Source organism: Anser anser (assembly GCF_964211835.1).
Source record: "Anser anser genome assembly, chromosome: 6".
In the NCBI taxonomy this organism is placed as follows: Eukaryota; Metazoa; Chordata; class Aves; order Anseriformes; family Anatidae; genus Anser; species Anser anser.
Window position 1 is genome coordinate 36914463 of NC_139726.1, and position 16979 is coordinate 36931441.

At 41.1% G+C, this 16979-nt stretch overlaps 2 protein-coding genes across 4 annotated transcripts in view; one reads left to right on the plus strand and one right to left on the minus strand.

Moving 5' to 3' along the window:
• STAT4 (signal transducer and activator of transcription 4) overlaps nt 1-12001 on the minus strand; it is a 45592-nt gene extending 33591 nt beyond the window's left edge. The window contains exons 1-3 of one of the 3 annotated variants that reach the window (XM_083842900.1): nt 11851-12001; nt 8066-8194; nt 6063-6207 (exon numbers count right to left, since the gene is read on the minus strand). In XM_083842900.1, coding sequence (XP_083699026.1) covers nt 6063-6207; nt 8066-8193 — 273 coding nt within the window. In that variant the 5' untranslated portion in view covers nt 8194; nt 11851-12001. Of the gene's footprint in view, nt 1-6062; nt 6208-8065; nt 8195-11040; nt 11661-11850 lie in introns of those variants that run through there. The other 2 variants (XM_083842901.1, XM_083842899.1) reach the window with 2 other exon arrangements.
• The window catches only part of MYO1B (myosin IB), a 179283-nt gene that overhangs the window by 33746 nt on the left and 128558 nt on the right, over nt 1-16979 (plus strand). The gene's annotated exons all lie outside the window — the stretch shown is intronic.

Below are 16979 nucleotides of genomic sequence, written 5' to 3' on the forward strand. Positions count from 1 at the left end.
TCTGATTTTTATTTTGATTTTCCCCCCCCTCCGCTTTCTGGTCGTGAAGACCTGAGTACTATTAACTAATCTCTCAGGCAGATGTTTGTCTGCAGCTGGGCCCTTAATACTCCAGAATGAGCAAAGAGCACAAGAGGTTTAGTTCATGTGCTTGCGGGTTTTGTTTTTTGTTTTGTTTGTAACCTCTGCGTGTAAGCTAACTCTTACTCATTCTACAAAAGCAAACTGTTCTACAAAAGGAACTTAAAAATATTTTACTTCTAGTAAGAGCTTTTTTCAGTCTTAAATTAGAATCCTTTAAAAAAAATCCTTCCTAGCTGGTATCCAGCAGCTAGCTTGCAATCACTAATAGCAGAGGGTTGGCCGGTAAGCATATGGTCTTCTGTTCAGGGTTTCCCATTTGTAGGCCAAATTTTTTTGTAAACAGCTTTAGTGGTGGAACTTGAAAACTCATTGGGGGCAAGATGCTAATATGAAAAGTCATTTTGAATTGTATTAGCAGAATGCATTGGTTCAAAGCACATTTTCTACTATAATTTGTTGCTTTGTTGTTCTGGCAGGTTACATGAGCACTAAATTGCATGTAAATAACATTTACATTTTTTTTTTCTGTGGTGTGTTAGAAACTTTGTCTATTTTGTTCCATTCTCACCCAGTTCTAAGCTGTAACAGGAAACTGCAACTTAAGCATCAATAGCTATGTTTCCATTCTTTGCAACTGTTTCTCATCACAGCGCTTATTAGAAATATTTGTTAAATATCAACTGGAATATCCTATTTCAGATCTAATGCTTTTTTTGTCAATTTTCTTTGATGCACCAATATCAATAATATTAGGATCCCTCGTACTTTTCCTTTCTGGCAGAGTGACTCGTGTAAACGGTCACCTGAACTGAAATAAAAACCTTTGTATGTTCATTTTAGTTCTGCCTGGAGAAGCACGAGGATGTTCGGTTCTCATTACAGACGGAAACAAGCTGCGCACTGTAACTGAGAAACTGAAGCAGAAGCAAGAACACACTACGGTGTTACTGTTGTTAAGTAACAGCATGGAAAGCAAGATGCTGTTTGTACTGCTTAGAAACAGGGTGAATTTTATATGGAAAGAAGTGCCATAGGGTTAAGATGTGTTGGTTAAGATGACAGAAGATAGTTTAAGATGCTATTCCAGATCATTCCATAAAAAGTAGGGTTGTGTAGAAGGACAAAGTATAACTGAAGTACAATTTCACGGATTCACAGTGCTTCCAAAAGCTCGTTTTGATATAATTGGTTGGTGGGAACCAGCAAATGAGGTGAATCTGTCTGACCTCTCTCTTTGCAAGCAGTCCCCAGGCTGCTGATGGTGTGCACACAGGCACGCTTACCCAGGCAGGATCCCCCGTGCCTGCCCTCCCCTCATCTCAGGCTCTAGCAGGGCTGGTGAGTGTGTAAAGTTCACTGATACCTGAGACTCTGCCGAGAGTATTAAATGAAAATCATGAGTATACATCGTTTACAGCAAAATGTTCCCTAGAGCATGCCGTACCCTCATTAGCTCAGAGTTTGATGGTAAATGAGCAAAGTAGCCATTCTTCCTGTTCCTGAAATCAGTTATTTCACTTTTATAAAAGATTTGTGTAATCCGATTTTCCCCTGAATGTCATAAACAGTGGTGAGACACAGATGCATGTTGCCGTTAATGAGAAGGGATTGCTTTCAAGAGTTATCTTGAGACTAGAGCATGAAGATGGGCTGCAATTACGAGTGGGACGATTCTGGGAATTCCTGCTTTCTCCTGGTGTCATTGTCACACGCCCATTGCAATGCACAGCCTGTCTGTGTCTCTGAAGTTTCTGGTAGCTCAAGCGTGCCTCAGGGAGCCAAGCCAAATTTCCAGCTCCACTGGGGGAAAAAGTAAGGGCATAAGGAGTTCTGAGATGAAAAATGCCTGGATAACTCAGAGACCTACACGCATTCCTAGGTGGGCTGGTGAGGCACCAGGAAAGCGGTGGCCATCTCAGATTTCCAGGCTACTGGGAGCTTCCCAGTGCCTTGCCTTGCCCCCCCCAGGGACACTGCAGCCCTGCTGCTCTCACTAATCAAGGGTTTTAGCCTGCGAGCCAGCAACATGCACAGTTTCTGCCCTAAATGAGTCTCCGTAATTTTGCCAGTCTCTTTCGTGCGCTAAATCTATTTGTGTGTCGTAAAGAAGCTTATATCAGGGACAGGCACAGTCATTTCCAAAAAAAAATTCTTCAGAAAGCCAAGATGTAATTGTTCATAGGCTAAGGTCTTGCAGACTGTTGCATCTGAAATTTGGTTCCTAGAAGTGATAGGCAGCTCTTCTCAGCTTAACGTCTGCCCTTTACATTTTGCTGTCATAGCAACAGCACAAAACACGTCCTTGTGACTAATCTGCTTTGCTTTTCTCCATCTAGGCTTTAAGCAGGAGAAAGAATCAGAGGCAGAGTTTCCCCCCTCCAAACGTTTTCTCTCCTCATCTCTTTACAGTGCTGCTGCTCGGGGGAGCAGGGCTCCTGTAGGAGGAGGGGCAGGGAATTTAACCTCAGCAAGCAGCTGTGCTGTACTGTCATCCGCTGAAGAGCACTGCAACAAAAGACTGCTCTGCTGTAAAAATGAATCCCATCTAGTGACTGCAGAAATAATAATACAAGAATATGAAGGATTTTAACCTAAAGCACTGATCCTGATTTTAATATAATATGTGCATTTATACCAGATTAGTGTCAAGAAGCGGCATTTCAAAAAAGAAAGAAGTGGATAGAGAAGCAAATTACCAAGAGCTAGCAGTAAGCTTAGCTGAGATGCTCAGTGCTTTTTCAAGTGCTTATAACTTTTTCAGATTGTATGTTTCCTGGTCAACGTTTCTTTTTGCATCAAGATAATTCTGGAAATGTCAGCAGTCTGAGCAGAAATGTCACGCTCCGTAGTTATTTCTGTAATGCTAAAAGAATAGGGATGGCTCCTTTGACCTAAAAGCAAGGGTGCTAGGCAGGCATCTCTTTCTGCTAACAGTTTGGATCTTTGCTTGCACTTCACCACTCCTGAAATTCACCAAAAAACTTTATATTGCAAGTATCAGGCAGGCAAGTTCTTGCTTCTTCCCTTCCTTCTTTCCTTAATCCCATTGAATAACCAAGATGTTTGCATAAAGAAATTTCAGGTGGAGCTCAGAACTTTTTCTCTGTTTGATAATAAAAGTGAACCCCAGCAGAACTTTAGACTGGGTGTGCTTAGCTGTGGTATTGGTAACTAGTAAGCATAATAGCACTAGGAATCTTGATCCTAGCAATTCCTGTGCTGTCTAGAAAGCAGCCACACGAGCCATTTGTAGGGTCTGTTATTTCCCCTTCTAAGGCTGCCCTTCACTAATGACCTAGTTGTATTATTAATTTAACACTAATCCCATGTGTTTTTTTTTCAAGAACTACATAATTCTTCTTGAGCATACTGCATTTATAACTGTTTTATTATCATTGTTATTGTAGTGTTTGGGAACCTATACCATAGCTCAACTTACTACTCTGCGTCCATAGCAATAAGTGCTGGTTTCCAGTGTTATCTACCTTGACAAGCCACATATAATTGGCTCAAAATAATAAACATTGCATTCAGATCCTGTACTGAGGTTGGACAGCTTTGTGTGTTGTACATGTGTCTGTATGCCTGTGTATGTGGTGTAGAAGGGAAGGAAGAGGAGTGAACTGTGAAATTTCAAAGAAGTGCTTGCGCTAGAGAGTAGAGATAAAGGTGGGATCATGTTAACTAACCTTCAGAGAAAATCAAACCAAGACTGTTCACAGAGTCACCAGAAATAAAAGATGTTTACAAGCGTAGCTTCCTCTCCTATGCAGGAAGCCAGTCCTTCCCCCCATCAAGTTTGGTGGAAAATCTCTAATTTTACAGCTTGCCATTCCAGCCTCCCTTTCTCTAGGTGGTGTTTCAGGATGAAAGGGGTTATGGCAGTGCACTGTATACTTCAGTCGCCTTTTGTGGTGTTGCCTCATGAAGCTGTCACAAACTAGTTCAAACTGCAAGTTTATAATCACAAACTAATCACAAACTGTGAGTGATAAAGGTCATAAGAAACCAGGAAAAGCTCTGATAGGGAAAGTGTTGTTCAGTGCCTGGTAGGATGCACGTACATTTTGAAACTGAACGAGTAGCTTTTTATCTAAATAGACATTACTTGTTGTCTTGATATAATGGAGAAATTATATAATGATGAAGGGCCAACTTCATAGAGAGAAGAGCTGTTGTATTTTTTGCTCAATTGGAAACATTTTACTGCAAACCTCAACGTGGTCCTTTTTAATTAGTAGTGTAGTTTCAGCATCACTGGTGTCCACTCAGGAAGTTCATATTACTTTAGACTGTTAACCTACAAACCTTTGTGATCCAGTGGAGCAGAGATGTTGCTGCCTGAGAAAGCTTGCTAAGATGGGGCTTACAGGACTTGGTTTTCATTCTGGCCATTTACAGACTGACTCATGGATATGCGTCTAGGACCTGATGCCTTGTCTCAGTATGCTGAATTTCACGGAGGATGCAGAGTTGCCACCTCAAGTCTTGGTAAAATTTTAGAATAAAATAAATGGTGTGAGGCAAAGAAGGAACAGTGAGAGACTTTAATTTGTTAGAGCCTGTATGTAGTTACGTACCAATCCCCATGCATATGCATGTGGCGATGGTAGAATCATAAATGTACAATCTGCAAGAATACAACTGCTTTTTTCAGTGTCCTGAAATGCTCTTTCTATGCGTATGCTGCTGTGAGAGAATACTTTTAATAAGGTGACGGAGTTCTGACTCAGCCCTGCTGTGGCAAAGTCTGCTAAGACCATGACAGAAATAAAAGCAATAACCTCTCTGCAGTCAACTCCAAAAGCAGTTAAGTAAATTTGTTGTTTGAGCAGCACTGAGATGAGGGTTAATGCTGCCACACAAACCAGAAAAGAAATAAAGAAAGAACTTTAGTTTCAAGTTACATGAAACTGCTTGCATAACACCGGAACAAAAAGTGGTAGAAGTGGAAATATTGTCACATTTTTAAGAGGCCACCATTAGGGATATAGAATAGAAAGACACGCAGCCATAAAGAGACCAAAATAATTGACGCAGTCATCTTCAGATTTTCCAGACCAATATATTCATATAAAATAAAGAAAATATTTTCTAAGTGGTACAATTTTCATTGAAGTACTTACAGGAAACACCATGAAAGAAGAGAAAAACCCCCAAACTTTCACAGAATCACAGAATCGTCTAGGTTGGAAGAGACCTCCAAGATCATCTAGTCCAACCTCTGTCCTAACACTAACAAGTCCTCCACTAAACCATATCACTAAGGGCTACATCTAAACGTCTTTTTATTAAAAGATGTATTTATTAACTTTCATTAAACTCAGATGTGTATCTGTTTTATGCAGAAGACACATAGATGTAAGGAAGTAGGTGACTAATGGGGTGGAACTCTGAGAATTCTTGCTTTAAATAAAAAATTATTAGAGAATAATGCAGTCAATCAAAATAAATATCACTTTATAGAAGCCTAATGGAAAATCCTTTAAGCCATTCCTAACAAATAATCCCAGTTAAGCATAAAATAGCAAGTGCAGTTACTTTTTCAGGGTGCTGTTTTGTTAATCCTAAAATACACATTTTTTATTCCTGAGATAGTCACAGCTAATCATAGTTACGTGTACTTGTCTGTAAAGTCAGTAATTACATTTGTAATAAACATTAACTTCTATAAGCACTATACAATCTTATTTTGAAGAGCTGAGTGAGACACAGGTATGCATTGAGCTACAAGGTCACAGCGTTGTTGCATCTCAGCAGCATGCCGTAAAAATTATTTGTCCACAAGGTAACTGACAGCGGAACTATTATTTGAGTTATCTTGTTGAAGGCTTGGTCTTTCCATAGCTGCATGGAGTCTATAGGGGGCAGGACCGCTCTGAGCTGTTCACAGGTACAAGCTGCACTCAGCAGAGGTTGGACAGTGCCTTTAGAAGCCAGTAAGAGCGTGCAATTTGTTATCTGAAGAAACAACCTACCTGAAGCAGCTTCCTGATTCTCTTCAGGTTGTGTATCAGAAGAAGGTTCTTCTCTTGTGAAACCCGGTCTAGCTGTTCATCCACTTGTATTAGCAAATTCTGTAAAAGGATCATTGCCATTGCTTCATTGTTGGATGCAGCCTCCCTAGAGAAAAAATGATTGAGAAACATGCATTTTAAAAATGTTATAAGAAGTGCCAAACCATCTTTACAGAAATTTATAATCCATTGAGAAATTAAAGCTGTAAAAAATGCTTTAAATACATAGTGACTTGCATATAGTTAGAACTATGTAAATAATTGATTTTTATGATCCTTTAATTTACATTCACCTAGATATGCAGCTATAAAGGCAGCGGATGTTCTAAGCCCAGGCTACAGAGTCAGCCAGAGGGGAGACAACCAGGGTTTCCTAGTCTCGGTTCCAGTGAATATTTAAACATTTTTAGCCTGCTTCCCAGAGGAAATGAGGCGTATGCATGCTGTCACTCTCAGTCTGTCAGTCACACATATAATTTCTGAAGTTGCTGCCCACTTTCAGCCAAAGTTGACAGGAGGCTCACAGTCCAAAAGAGATGGTGTTTGTATGAATTTCCCAGAAAACTGGCAGGTTGGTAGAGGAGAGGAATCCAAATTAGTGCCTCCACTGAGGAAAATGGCAGTAATAACTTGCTCCAGGAGGCAACAGCCAGATGGCCAGTCAGCAGATATATATCTTCACACCAGGCACCAGATGAGCCTTCGCCTGGCCAAACTATTTGGGGATACAAGAAGACTCTGAAGCTACTGGTGAAGGGTAAGTAGGGGACAAAGGACACAAATACATGAGAAAACAGGCTTTACTAGTTCTGCTGTTTATGGAACAGCTTGTTACATGATGGGCAATAACATTAGTGAGCAGAATAGAGGAAGATAAGCTTTGGATTGCATGGCATCCCTGTCCTTAGGGCACTCCCTCCTTGCTCCCCAAATGGCAGATGCCTGTTTGAGATATGACTGCTAAATCTGGCAAACAGGGGATTTTAATGTTTCCCATGTTCCCACAGGCACGTAAGCATTGTATGTGATAAACTGTGAGGAAAGATTATATTCCTTAGCAGATTTTTCCAATAGTCCTCCAATAGCCTTGGATAATTAGCTTGTCAAACTCAGATGTCTTACTGCTACTACTAATATAAACTTTTTTTAGTATCTAGTTCTGGATTTTCTTAAGATAACTATGCAGTGAATTTGATCCAGCTTTGTGCGTAAATTCACCTTCTAGAAAACTGTTCCTGCAAGTAGCTGGTTTGGACAAGTTGAATAATTTTGTGCTGCAAGAGGCAAATTAATGACATTTCCATTGAAATCTGACTTGCTTTTTTTTTTATTTTATTTTTTTTATGAAAAACCTTTAATACCGTTAATTTGCTAGACAATTTTTGTGGGATTTTGTTTAAGAATAAGTACAAACGAAAACTCACTTCCTGACGTTTCTTAAATTTAAAACTGTAAGGGACAGAAAACTGTGCTCTAAGAAAGTGCATCCAATCTAGAATATTTATACATTGAGTATATACTTACATTAACCTTTAAATATGGTAATATGGTGCTTTTCATTAAAATCATTATGTCAACACATGCAGAAAACCCAATTATGTTCAGAACTCTTCAAAAATACTGTCTTATCTTTCATGTAGCATGTGGTAATTTATTAGGAATAAGCATAGGAAATAATTTTATTCTGTGGTTTAAGATAACATCACATATAAAATATGTACAATTGTTATTTAATAAATTAAGAAGAACTTTGCAGCTTTATCAGGAGTTTACTGACACTGAATCCCTCAAATAAGTGAAGTGTAACACTAGCTCAACAAGCTAAATCCATAACGAGGGGAATACTATTCTTGGGGTGTAGATGCCTGCTCAGTTCACAAATGAGCACCCTAAAATCTACTAGATAAGCAAAAAAATTTTTTTATGACTGAAATCATAAGAGAGAGAAAAAAAATTATTCCTACCAATCTTGGCTTTCTATCCATTGTGCCAGTAGATGTCGGATTTCCATGGGAAAGTTATCATCGTAGAACTGGTCTACTTGCTCCAAAAACTTTATTTCCAGTTGTTGAACTTGACTCCATTGGGACATACTGCAAAAGAAATGATTAAACATGTTTGATATTGAAAGTTATATATTTGATGTATTAATAATCCAAATTTTCATTGCAGTTCTTTTTTTATTACATACTTTAATATTTCTAATTATCCTCTGTCTTTCAAAATGGACATTACCTGGCTAAAGCTGGTCAGTTAAAGGGAAGAGGAAGAAAAGCAAGCAAGACCATTAGAAGTTTTAGCTCTTAAACCTGAACGGGAACCGCTACCAACTTTCTTCCTTAATGCAAATGTTTTGGGTTACTGTATGATGCTTATGAAATAAGGAGATTTACACAGCATCTCTTTCAATAGAAGTAGCTTAGGACTGTATGCTTCAAATCCAGGTAAAACTATTTTTATGAAATGTTAGTAAAAGCATAGAATTTGCTCTTATCTGTGAATTCATACTACTGTATGATGTGCTGTTCCTAGAGCCCCATGTCTTCTGTTTGGAGAGTACTGCTTATGTCACAATCTAAATTATTGATCTTTTCCATTTTAAACTGGCATAGAATTCTGAGATTTGGTGTTGAAAAAAAAATAAAAAAGCTTGGGAAGGGTAAAGTCCTATGAAAAATAAAGGACAAGCTAGAGTAGGATCACCCAATGACAGGCTCTGAAATTCTTAACTGGAATGTCTATCCCAGTTAGCTTTTGACTGTTTACTGATACATTGGAGACAGAAGCTTGGTTGTTCTAGATTTTAGGTGGGTTGAGTTGTCTTTGAATATCCACCTCTCCATGGACTAAAGAGATTGTTTGGGGTGAGCAGACTCTCAAAGTAGACATCTCAGCTTCCGTGACTCTTTTTCCACTTGGGCGAACATGACCTCTTTGCGCTCTAAAGTTGCACCACATCATCATTAATCCAACTGGTGAAAACAGTATTTTCATTGTGATTTTTTTTTTTTTGGTGCTGAAAAGCCTGGCCAAAAGCAAAAGGGGAATAAGCTCAAATGAAAAAAGTAGAAACTGGTTTGCTGCTTTAGCCCACAGTGCACTAAAGAAGCCTGAAGGTTGCTCTGAAGGGTACCACTGGCAGTGTGCTTGTGTCAGCGCTCATGCCTATACCTTGAGGTCCTTCCAGCACTATCAGATCTTCTCTATAGTACTGAGGGATGCACTGAGATAAACAGATGTACTTCTGTATCGCACAGAGAGATAAAACGTTGCCTTGGGGCAGACTATGCCAGGTTGTAATTCTAGATGTGGTGTCTGCAGAAAAAATCTGAAGCAGTGTTGGTAATGGGCCATTATGGGTAAGTAGATAAGGGGGACACCCTAGGGCATGCCCTGGTATCTTGGCCCTCACATGAACTCTGCCCTACCCTGATCCTGTACCAGAGATCATCTGCTCCTTTATTATCTTTGTTCATGCTAACAAACTACATAAAATCCAGCATCATTGATTAAAGATTGCATTGCAGTAGGTCAATGTTATGTTTGAACACTTCTGATAGATTTTTTTCCTGAAAAAAAGATGAGATTTCATCAAAATTGACATTTTTGTAACAAGTTGACCTTTTTATAAAGAGCTTTCCCATTTCCATTTATGAATCATAACATCACCTTTTCAAAGAATATATCTTTAATATTGTGTGGTTTTTTTATGTTGTTTTTTCTTAAGTCAGAAGGAAAAAGAAACAACAGAAGGATGAAGTATCTCAAGGTTTAACAGACTTGAGTACTTACTCATGAAAAGCGAAAGTGACAAGCTTTAGTTTCTCCTTAACTAAGGCTGGATGCGATGACTCTGTGTGCGTTTTGAAGGACGCTGTGTACCATCTGTGGAAATGTGCCCAATGCCATTTCCCTCCTCTTTATTACTTCCATTAACTAGAGGAAAAATACTGCCCAAACATTTACTTTGTTTCTTTAAATTGCTGAGAAGGAATAATATACAGGAGTGCTTTCCTCTCTTTATTGCTACACTGGTAATTACTAAGAATCACAGACTGTATTTCTTGAGATACGTACAAAAAAACAAAATTGCGATGTAGTAATAGCACACGTTCAGGAAAAAAAGAAAAGTAAGATTTGCAAGCCTGCTCACTTTCAGTGAGGGTTTTTATTGCAATTTCATAATTGTGAATTATGGTGGCTGTGGTACCCTAAAGATCTTGGTAAGAACTTAGTATTGTTATCTAAAGGAAAAGAAGCAAAACCTTGTGCAGGCTGCGGTCTCCTGAGGCCTTCTAAGTAATGTGCAGGGATGCTCGCATGCATCCACGCCGGCAAAGGATGAGTCTGGTTTGTACACGGGATTTTTGTAACATGTTTAATACAACACACCCTGTCCTACCTTTTCCTCTTCCTGGGAGTCACACTAAAAGCTAAAAAGCTCAGAATACCTGTTGTTTATTTTGGATCTTCCCTGAAGGCCTCTAGCAGAAATGGGCAACGTGAAATATTGGTAGCGCAACTCTCTTTCACTTTTTTTTGTGCTGTGAGGTGCTCGTTCAGGTACTTCTGGTTTTATCTGTGAGCCCGTATCTAGAACTATGATCTGTACCAATGCAAGGTACGTTCCCTGCAGTCTCTCTGGCAGAGAAACTTCGCGTTTGTGCCCTGACAGAGCAGCACGGAGGCCGCAGGAGGAGCTGGGTGCCCCGCTTACCCCTGGTGGTGGGGAGCCCCAGGCCCATGAGCCTGCTGCCAGCCCAGCTGGGGGGCAAGAGCCCCCCAGACTGAAGTAAAAGACACCCCTCCATTCACTGCCTTCAGCACCCCACATCCCCCAGGCACGAGGCATTTTGAAGATGCGCTTGGCGCGTGGATGGACAGCCGGACAGACAACTAGACGGAGAACCCCCCCCCCCCCCAAGATGCCCCCACTTGCCTGTGCGAGCGCTCCCCAGTCGAGCCCTGCTGCAGGCGGCGTCCCCAGGCGTGTCTGCCGCCTGCCCCGTGCTTTATGCTGCCCCAGCCCCGTCCCGGCGGCTTTTCCTGTGCGTCAGCTGCGCCCTCGCCGCCCCGGGGAGCGGGACGGGAGCGAGAGTCGTGTCTGGGCTACAAAACACGGCGAGCAGCGTGGCCACACAGCAGCCACCGTACCGCTCTGGGTTACATGATGTGACACGGCTCCGGCAGTTACTTAGGAAATGGCCAGAAGGAGGTTATTTATCCAAAAATAAAAAAATCTCCAATTTATACGGTGGCGCCCAAGCCTGTGTGGAAGGCAGAGGGCTGGGGCCTGTCGTGCTCCCAGGGAGCCAGGCTTCTCCTTCTCCGCTGGGATCAGGGGGCCACCAGCTTTCTGGCACGCAAACTTTGCTAGCCAGCTTTTGTAATTAACGCTAGTTAAAAGGCTGAGGGCAGCCCTGAGAGGAGTTTGGTGGTACAGCGTGGAAATGCTACGTGCTGTGACTTCCTGCAGCGGCTGCTGGTGCTTCTTGTTTCAGGCAGTGCCTGAGATGCAGGAGCTTCTCTTCAAGATAAAAGACTCAGTCCCTGTCCTGAAGAGTTAACAACCTGACATCATCCATATCAGTAAATATTATTATAAAAGGGTTATGACAACAGGAAAGTATTTTTTTTTTCTAAATAAATACATTATTGGAAAAAGGATCTCTGTAACATCAGGTGCATTGTCGCTAAAACCAAAGCAAATGGCAAATGCTAAATTATGATAATTTCAAATCTGTCTTACCTCAGCACAGAGCTTGAATGGTAGGATCAAGTCTTTGATGTCACACAACGCAGCTGCGGTCTGCCCTAAAGAGGATCCTTTTGAGCAATTATTATTTTATTTGTTACATTGTGTGTTACCAAAAACCCCAGTCATGAGCAAGGCTTCTCTGTGCCAGGCTGTACAAATACCGAACAAAAGGCGTGCTCTCGGAAGGTGCCAGTGAGCTGGTGGAGCAGTGTTACACTCTGGGCTGGGAGGAACATGAAACCTTGTTCAAGTGAGAAAGCCAGGTGCAGGAGATGTAGTTAAAAGGAAGGTGCGTGTCAGTGTTGATGTGTAATTACATTTTCCAGACAGAGCAGAGGGAGAATTGAAAGTGATGTGAGAATCTCTGATACATAGGTAACTTCCAGATCTGCTGGTAGACGTCATCTTCACCATATATGCGCTTGAAATGAGATCAGACATTTTCTTTAATAGCATTTAGAATTTTTTTCATGTGCATTTGCATTTTGAGAGCCAGGATCATAACAGACCTCTGCAAAATCCTGATTTATAAAAATGCATACTTCAGCAGTCTCTGTATTTAATGTCCTTTTGCGTTGTACTATTGCACATTTGTCCATTACCTTTTTCAAGTGAGATGAGGCTATAATGTACTAGAGCATTTTCTTCAGTTTTTTATTAAATAATCAGTGTACAAAATCACATTAGCTTTTTCAGACTTTGACAAGTCCCTGTTCAGACCTAAATGTGTCACACACACAGGAGGGAAGATACAGCAGCACTTTACCTGTGTTCCTGTTTTTTTGCTCATGGATATCCCAGTGTTTCATTCAGAATACATACATTCTTGCACATGTTATAATCCTCTTTCTGTGAGATTGCATATTGTCATTTTGCATACGTGATAAATGATCTGAGGGATCACCTGGCGTTTTCTCAGATTTGTTTCTCTACCATTTGGCAAATCTTCATAGTTTTCTAAGGTGGTTAATTTTTACGTCGTTTATGATGTACCAGTAGGCTCACGCAGGTGCAACCCTGGGACACTCAGCAATGTGAGGACCGCCCAGGAAATATCATTTATTAGTAACTTAATTGCAGGCTGTCAGTAGGGGGAACTATTGCACCACACTTTTTCTTTATCCTTTAAATAAATATTGATAACTATTTATTTTCCTTTTGGATTAAGTACTTATTTTCTAAGCATCCTTTCATAACTGATATCCGTAATGGTAAGAAGACAGGTAGTTCATGCCATCCCAGTAAAATAAAACAGTAACAGGGATCCAGTCCCTCTGATTTTTGCTTGGCCCTCTCCACTAACCTAGAAAAGCAGCTTTATGATGGAGTGGTTGCTATTAAGATAATGTTGTGCTGCTTGCTATCTGGTGCCAGTATCTATTCAGGTTTGCTTCAAGAGCCGGTGAGAAAAAGAATCAGGTTAAGTGTCATTCCCCAAAACTAGGGTAATGGGAGGCCGCTCCTCGCCTGAGGTTCAGAGAGATCAGTGTCTGGGAAGAGGGCTCCTCCGTCCTCACCCCGCTCTGTGGCACATGCTGTGGGGAAGGCAGGAAGATGGCCAAGATGGCGACAGCAGTGGAGCCAGCCGGGCGGGTGTGAGGCATGGCTGTGGAGGCAGAAGGGTGCAGGGGAGATCCCCTCAGTGAGGGGTGCAGGGGGATCCCCCCCACATCCTCTCAGTGAAGGGTGCTGGGGGGGGGATCTCAGCGAGGGGTGCGGGGAAATCCCCCCCCCAGCATCCCCTCAGCGAGGGCTGCAGAAGGCTCTCCTCAGCAAGGGCTGTGGGGGGCTCTCCTCAGCGAGGGGTGCAGGGTCTGCAGGAAAACGAGTGGAGTTGCTCGTTGCATTGCAGTGAGGTGAGGCGAGCTCTGAGGCTGACAGAGTGGTGGGCGTGCAGAGGTTCCCTGTCGGGGCTGTGAGGAGGGCCTGGATGAGAAAAGCTGAGGCAGGTGACAGGAGGAGGTTGGAGCTTGTGAGGAACGGGTCCCTGCGGGTAACGGGGAAGAGAAACGGAAGGTACTGTGGAGAAGGTGGCTGAAGCACTGTTTAAGAGGAGGGGGCAGATGAGTGGTAAGGCGCAGCTAGAGCTCGTTGAACAGTAGCTGTGCTGGAGTAGGATTGTGGAGGAGCTGGCTCGAGCCAGGTGGCAGTTATGGCTGTGCTAACCATGAGGAGGGTGTGCAGGAGGCAGGTGCTCCAGGACTGCATGGGACCAGGGGTGGTGGGCGCTTCTGGCTGCCCCTCGACAGGGGAGACCCACCAGGCACACGGACAAGGAAGGACAGGCTGACACTGCACTTGTGGAGCGGAAGGCAGAGGTAAAAAGCCTGGGGCAGCCCTCGGGTGGGAGGGGAGTTTCTTGAGGGACATCCAGGCACAACAGCGCGGTGAGGCTGCAGCCCTGGGGTGGAGGTGGCTAGGAGCATGGGTGGGAACTGGCCAGTGAAAGGTTCAAGCCCTCATTGAGTGTGGTAGGTCAAATTTAATCGTTACTGCACAATGTTTCGTTCCCCTTGGTCGGTGTTTCAGCAGCAGTAAAAGTGAGCGAGTAAGAAGCAAGAGTCTAAATTGTGTGGGCTATTGAAAGGGTAGAAAAAGTCTCAAATAATGGAGAAGTAATTCTGGACATGCTGATCTTTTAATCAAACGTTCACAAAGTTGTTTCTAGGAATACTGAGACAATTTGTTACTTTGATCCCTTGGACCAACCTGTAATCAAGGTTATAAACTCTTGTGTTTGGCCTCTGGTCATTGTACTCCTTGACTAACCTTTAATTAGAGTGTGTCTTCTATCTTTTACATAAAAAAGACATTTAGCTTGAACATGCTGTACATGCTTTATGTCTTGGATCTGAACTCTTCATAGCTTTTCTTCTTGTATTCAGAACAAGGACTTCTGGTCTCAGTGAGACTAGTAAACACTGTAATCATGAGAAATTGTCTTGCTGGCAGTGTAGTTCCTCCTCGTCAGCACAGCATAAATCAGAAGTCATGCGTGCAGGTCACATCCCTTACTGTCCTCTGTTTGGAGAAAAAGACAGCAACAGCAATGTTGTCCTGAAGTTGCATGTTCTAACAAGCTGTGCATGAGATCTCTTAGCTCTGTTTGTCTGTAGCTAAAAGAATGATTGTTAATGCTTAGAAAAATGTTTGTTGTTGTTGTTGTTTTTTGTTTGGTTGATTATCAATTGCTGAAAAACATTGTTTTCCAGCTTCCAGTAATGAATAAGCCATATGTGAGATGTATACATCTGTTTGAAGTAAAAATATATATCTTACCCAAATTCAAAATCATACCAGCTAGAAAAAAAATCAAAATTAACTGGTTATGTAGATAATAGTGACAAGTCAGGAACTATAGAAAATTGAAATTGGCTTCCACTGAGCTGGGAATTTTATGAATTTTAATTTAATATATAAGATTGCTTTAACCCTTCCGTCTCCTAAATGATTTCATGCAAGTTTAACTTTTGCTTTTCTTCAATCACTTTAAAGTCAGGTTTCCTTTTTTGGTTTTGAGTTCTGTAGATTTTTAGGAATTCTAGTAGCAGTGTTTTAGTAGACTTTTACATTTAGTGAAGTCTGTGGCATCTCGGGAAGCTTTTTTCTTATTCTGTACAACAGCTTTCTTGTCAATTGGTGATGATCACTTTTGTTTGCACAGAAGTTGAGGTTTTGAGTTCTGTAGATTTTTAGGAATTCTAGTAGCAGTGTTTTAGTAGACTTTTACATTTAGTGAAGTCTGTGGCATCTCGGGAAGCTTTTTTCTTATTCTGTACAACAGCTTTCTTGTCAATTGGTGATGATCACTTTTGTTTGCACAGAAGTTGAGGACTTTGTGATTACTGTTTTCCAAAGTAGAGTGTGAGAAAGGAATACAATATTAACGTGATTTGGGCAATGCTGCGTTTCTGTGTGTATGTTCCTGTGAGATTTAACTTGGAGGGCAAAAAGGAGAATGTCTTGGTGATGCAACTTGATTAGCATGAAAGGCAGTGTTGACAAGAGAAAAGAGAATTTTTCATAGTAAGCTCACTTGGGACTCATGCTGTCAATAGTTACTTAAGTTCTTACTGCCTTCCCTACCTAGGATCAAGATGACTATGCATAATGGCAATTTCTGAGCATACTTACGAATGTTTTCATTTTACAGTCTTTTAGAACCTTAGAGGAGTCCTTGAGTTTTATTAAGCTTGCTAGTATATGCTAATTGCAGAAAGCAATTTGGTGCTGAACAGCAACTTCCAAATACAAAGATCAATAATTTTAGAATTAGTAATGGATCATACTCAGAGAAGATAACTTGGTTAATTAATTTAATAAAGTCCTTTCACAAAGGGAGCAATTAAACCAAAGTTTGATTATTTCTGCTTGGTAATATTTGAAATATTCCATATTAAAGTTAGTCTTTAACTCTGATGGTGCCAAAAGAACCTCTTGATTTATACTACTCTCTGAACCTCCTTATCTATTTATTCTTATTTATATAAGAAAACACACATCTTCAGAACTGATGTCAGTTTTCTCCTTGGCTAGGCAATAAGAAAAAAACAAATTGGAAGTGGTTGTACTGTTGACCTTAATTGTATTGTTGGATATCACGAGGAGGATGGCAATCATGTGCCCATTATGGGCTCATTGTTTTTCTTCTAGGCTGTCTGAAAGTGGTATTTGCTTTGATCCTTTTATTCATCTCAAGCCTCCTGTAACAAATAGCTGGGGCTCAATTTTTTATATATATATATATATTTTTTTTTTTCCCTGGATCTCAGCTGCTTAGCACACTGTAAGGGCCCCTGCTATGTATGGGAAGGTTAATTGCAAGCTGTCATGTCCCTCACTTAGTGCAATTCCTATGGTGGTAGGGAAGGAGGAGAGAGATGGATGAGCATATAATGATTCTGGATTTATTTTGAAAATCAGTATCATTTCTGAATTTTCCAAGTTTTTTTCTAGCTTGTTTCAAAATTTTCAGTATGAATCAATTTTCAGTATGATTGGGTCATACCAGAAATGAAAACAAGCTTATTTTCACTAGGAGACAATGGAAGCGGTTGGTGGAGCAAGACTCAAAAATGAGAGCTGAAGACTGTATGTGAAAATTTAGCACAGGAAGTTGT